Here is a 5,639-nt window from a genome sequence, read left to right on the forward strand (position 1 = left end):
AAAAAAAAAAGAATTTTTTTGTGATTTTCAAGATTTTTGAGCCTATCAGAAAACCGGTTAAACAAATCATAGAAAGGACGGGTTTTGGAGATTTCGCATCTACTTTCACGTCCGTCCAGTAATATCAAATAAAATTTGCTTAAAGTTAAATGGAAGTGGGAGAAAAGTTGAGCTGAAAATGCCGAAAAACGATGAAATTCTGTTTCGTGTTAATATAGGCCCGGCGGCGCTTCGAACTCTTGACGTGTGCGCGCCTCCCGGCACGCTTGATTATAATATTGAAAAATACTTAATGAAAAAATTAAATCTTTTCCGCAGCAATTCTGGAATCTCAAGTGGCTTTATTGAAGAAAACCCTCTACCCACTTTCCAAATCACAGTTGGTTGAGTGTGACCATGGCAATTTAAATTGCAATGGAGGAAATATTGACGTTGCTTTTGAATACGTCAAACAATATGGATTGGAGTCTCAAGCTGATTACCCATACAGAAATAAGGAAAACATTACATTCAGATGTACATATGAGAAAGAGAAAGCGAAGGTCTTTGTACAAGACACATGGGTGACTAGTGGTGTTGATCATATGATGCATTTGCTCCAGTCAGGTCCCATAGGAGTATATCTGAATCATCGTCTTATTGAAAGCTATGACGGAAATCCTATTCGAAGAAATGACTGGGCATGCAATCCTCACAAATTAGATCATGCTGTTGCGATAGTGGGTTACGGGGAAAAGAACGGAATTCTTACCTGGATTGTTAGGAATAGTTGGGGCGATATTGGACCGGACCACGGCTATTTCCAAATCGAAAGAGGTGCCAATGCGTGTGGTATTGAAAGCTACGCTTACTTGGCAAGTGTTAAATAACATCTCATTTCATTCTTTTACTTTTTACATTCTTTGGTTTGTATGCCTTGAAAATTTTATTGTCAAATTCTTTTTATTCTAAAAAATATAATTTCTTACAAAAAAAAAAAAAAAAAAAAAAAAAAAAAAAAAATATATAAACTTTTTAGTGCAACAGTTTGCCCCTCATCGCAAAAAAAGTCTTCTTCTGGACCCCTAAGAGCAGACCGTACCCGGATTAAGCCCTGTGAATGTCTGGCTCGGCTTTCGAAAAGGTTATAGGCTCACCCCAATCAACCAATAAGTTTTGTAGAGCCTGAACTCAACAATATGGATTAGATACTTCTGCTTATAGGTTCCTAGTTCCTGTTTGTTCTGTAATCTGCAGCCAGAATAGGTATTTTTTTAGTGCAACAGTTTGCTCCTCATTGCAAAAAAAAAAGTCTTCTTCTGGACCCCTAAGAGCAGACCGTTTCGGATTAGGGCCGGATTAAGCCCTGTGAATGTCTGGCTCGGCTTTCGAAAAGGTTATAGGCTCACCCCAATCAACCAATAATGAGTTTTGTAGAGCCTGAACTCAACAATATGGATTAGATACTTCTGCTTATAGGTTCCTAGTTCCTGTTTGTTCTGTAATCTGCAGCCAACCATTCCTAACCTGGAAGGCCCTAAATCGCCTTCGGTCCGGAGTCTCCTGCTGCAAATATAACAAATCTTGGACTTTTTTCGGATGAGATTTTTGGTCAAACCTTTAAGTTGTGTTCACACATAGTCGACCGTCTGTTGATCGACATCGTTCGATGTCTACTGAACCGTCCACACTGCCTCGACAACATAGTTTTACCGATGAGTATGTTTGGAGTTTGGATTGGACACACCTTTAGATTCCAGTGTTTGACAGAGAGAACTTTAACAAGTTATAACAAACCCAACGGAAGTTTCATCTCGTAATCGAAGAGAGAAGGAAGACAGGATAACAGGAAGCCAGCCGTTCCGAGAACGAACCTTATCTGTTCAGGATTGATAGAGGGGACTGTAACAAACTGATGTCTCGTCCTGAAATTGTGATAGCACCCTATAGCGAATATGTGGCAAAAATTTGCTAGCAAATCAAGCAAAAAATAAAACCTAAAAAAAAAAAAAACAAGGTCATAAGGTCACATGAAATTTGAGATCGACCCAGTTCGATAGGCGCGCAAAATATTCAAACAATACAAGTTTTCCTCTGATACGGCAGAGCTCAAACTGTTTTCCTATATATAATTTCAGCAAAAAATAGACGACAAAACTGTAAAAAAAAGCGATAGGAAATAAGTATTCCTCTGAGAATACTAGATCCCAACCTCCCCTAAATTTGGAACCCTCTGCTTCTTGGCCTATTTGTCTCTTGCCTCTTTTTCCTCTTTCTCTCTTTTTCCTCTCTTCTCACTCCTATCAGTCCTCTCTCTCTCTCTTTCCTCATTATGTGTCTCTCTCTCTCCTTCCTATATCTCTTTTCTGTCCCTCTCCTATCTTTACTCTTTTTCTCTCTCCCTCCCTCTCTTCTCTTCCAATATGTACAGCTTTTACAAGCTTTTTCTATTTTTCTCTCTCTCTCTTTCCTCTGACTCCTCTTTTTTCTCAGCCTCCTTTTCTCTCCTCTCTTTCCATTTCTCTCTCTCTCTCTCTCGCCTAATTCGTGTTCCCTTCCTGTAAGAAGAGATAATCAGTTCTTACATCTTTATCTTTCTCTTCATCTCCTTTTCTGTCTCTTCCTCACACTCTATTTACCTCCTCTCTCAATTTTCCATCCTTATCTGCCTCTCACATCACTTCCCCTAATCCCTTCTCTCTCTCCCCTCCCCTTCTTTCTCTCCCTCTTTTCTTCTCTCCCTCTCAACTTCCTTCCCTCCCTCTTCTCCCTCTCTCCTTCTTCCCTCCCACTCTCTCCATCTCTTTCCAACTTTCGAGATAACATGTGTCTATTTACCTCCTCTCTCAATTTTCCATCCTTATCTGCCTCTCACACTTCCCCTAATCCTTTCTCTCTCTCCCCTCCCCTTCTTTCTCTCCCTCTTTTTCTTCTATCCCTCTCTCTCAACTTCCTTCCCTCCCTCTTCTCCCTCTCTCCTTCTTCCCTCCCACTCTCTCCATCTCTTTCCAACTTTCGAGATAACATGTGCTTCTCTCTCTCCCCTAACCTTCTTTCTCTTCCTCTTTTCTTCTCTCCCTCTCTCTCTCAACTTCCTTCCCTCCCTCTCTCCTTCTTCCCTCCCACTCTCTCCTTCTCTTTCCAACTTTCGAGATAACATGTGATGTTTATGTCACTTTTATCATTTCTATCTCTCTTGTTGTTGTGTTAGACTTTTTTTTCCTATAGTTTTATTTTACGACTGTTCAAAAATTGCTGATATTCGATATACGCCGAAGGTCAAAGGTTATAACATGTGATGTTTATGTCACTTTTATTATTTCTATCTCTCTTGTTGTTGTGTTAGACTTTTTTTTTCCTAGTTTTATTTTACGACTGTTCAAAAATTGCTGATATTCGATATACGCCGAAGGTCAAAGGTTACGACTGTTTCGACTTTCAGGGTCTGGTTTGTTTTATTCAGTCTCATGAGGACACTTAACACTCTGACTGCCAAGTCGCACTATACATGTGTGTTAGTTAAGTGTCGCAGACTCAGTCTACACGTCACAGCGTCACACATATTGTGTGACACTAGATATTACTTCGAAACTCTGTCACACTGTGATGGATAATGTTGCACTATACATGTGTGTTAGTTAAGTGTCGCAGACTCAGTCTACACGTCACAGCGTCACATATATTGTGTGACACTAGATATTACTTCGAAACTCTGTCACACTGTGATGGATAATTAGGGTCTGAAAGCTCGAAGTCTGAGGATGATTAGGGTTAGGGTATGCTTGGTTTTTGCTTACCTAATAGGATAGTCAAGGAGTTCCCTGTTCCCTATAGGTGGTGTAGGTATAGGAAGAGGGTCTTGAAAGGGCCTTGGCAGTCAAAGTGTTACGTACGAAGAAGAAGAAGGAGGAGAAGAAGAAGACAACGAAGAAGGAGAAAAAAAATTAAAAAAAAGAAGAAAAAAAAAGATTTGTCCTTAAAAAAAGATTTAATATTTGTTCACACTCTCGTTTACATTTTGGAAAAGGGTTGATACCTCTTTAGATAGCCTGGAATTCTTGACGGCACCTGAAACTGGCACTATTGGGATATCCAAACATTCCTATAGCTTTCCCCACCTTCTTACATTGGAGAGGTTTGGTAGAGGGAACTGTAACTACGGAGGTTTGTGTTATCTTTTATGTGTTGCACATTGCATAACTCAATTTGTTTTCAGGCATTCATAAAAAATGGTCCTCTAACAATAGCTAGGTATTTTCCATTATTGGAGGAAACTGTAACTGAAAGTGCCAAGGTCCCATCGTGAAGAAAGCGGAGAGATAAGAAGGATTGGAGAAAGCCAGCTGTTCCGAGAACGAACTTTATCTGTTTAGGATAAAATCCGCCCCGGGCGGGAATCGAACCCTAGGTCGCGACCCCTCCAAGCGAACTAGACTGGCCCTATATCTTCTTTTTCTGGAGATGTCGAAAAATTCCATTATTATTGAATAGCTACCTACTTTTTATCTGCTTTTTACAGTAAAAAAAAATGCAGAGATACTAAAAGAGAGAAAAAAAAACTGAACTAAAAGAGAGACTGGAGAGAGAGAAAAAAGAGATACGAGTTACCTACACAGTTTCAAATGAACCATGATGTACCCTCAGGATTTCACAAGGAGGAGGGACAACGATAACATTCATCTAAAAAAAGGGACATCATATAAAAAAGGGAGAAAAACAATTACCTCAGTATTTTCTCCCACGGCTTCCTCTATTTTTCCCTTCATCTATTTTTTCCCATTCAAAATTGTCTTTTGCCAGCCTAGTTAGCTTAGTTGGTAGTGCGTTGTAAGCGCTAGGCCGCGGGTTCGATTCCCGCCCGGGGCGGATTTTATCTCTCTCTCTCTCTCTCATTCCCCTCTCTCTTCGCATTACTAATTTCTCTTAATTTTTCTCTCTCTCCCCCTTTTGCTCTCTCCTTGTTCTTTCTCTCTCTCTCATTCCCCTCTCTCTTCGCATTACTAATTTCTCTTAATTTTTCTCTCTCTCCCCCTTTTGCTCTCTCCTTGTTCTTCAAATTAAAATAATTTCAAATCTTTGTTTATTTTGCCCTCTGCTCCCTCATTAAATTTAATTATCTTCTCGAAGGAACATTTCATTTTTTCTTTCTTTATTTCCTCTTTTCTTTTTTCTTCCCTTCTTTCTTTTCTTTCTTCTTTTTTTTTCTTTTTTGAAAAGAGTAAACTCATGAGTTCTGTTGAGAAACGAGCGAAAAGCAACAAGCGAACTTTTACGGAACCTCCGAGCTATAGTGAATGCTGTTTTTCTAATGCCATTGTAATTGGATTGTGTTTATTCAGAACTGGAGTTCTCGTACGAAGGAGGAGGAGTAGAAAAAAAGAGAAGGAGGAAGATGAGGGCGAGGGAATGAAGAAGAAAGGGAAAAAAAGAAGTAAGAGGAAGAATAGAAGGAGCAGAAGGAATAAGAGAAGAAGAAAAGGGATAAAGGGACTTTTCAGTCCTATCTCACAAGGACTACATAATATATATATCTCTTCTCTCTGTTTCCCTGTACTTGTACATAGATAAAGTCAAGGTTCAACTTTCAAGCATATGTATAATAATATTATTTAAACATAATTTACCTATGTATTTACACGACACATTATATCACCTATGTG

At 39.3% G+C, this 5,639-nt stretch overlaps 1 protein-coding gene across 1 annotated transcript in view; it reads left to right on the plus strand.

The window, feature by feature from the left end:
* Positions 1-921, plus strand: part of LOC103517125 (cathepsin L1-like) — a 2,832-nt gene extending 1,911 nt beyond the window's left edge. Inside the window, exon 2 of the mRNA XM_008482146.3 lies at positions 319-921. Within this exon, the coding sequence (XP_008480368.1) occupies positions 319-869 (551 nt within the window). The 3' untranslated portion in view covers positions 870-921. The remainder of the gene's footprint in view (positions 1-318) is intronic.
* The last annotated feature ends 4,718 nt before the right edge of the window (positions 922-5,639 follow it).

The sequence above is a fragment of the Diaphorina citri genome, unplaced genomic scaffold (genome assembly GCF_000475195.1).
Source record: "Diaphorina citri unplaced genomic scaffold, Diaci psyllid genome assembly version 1.1 scaffold1757, whole genome shotgun sequence".
NCBI classification, from domain to species: domain Eukaryota; kingdom Metazoa; phylum Arthropoda; class Insecta; order Hemiptera; family Psyllidae; genus Diaphorina; species Diaphorina citri.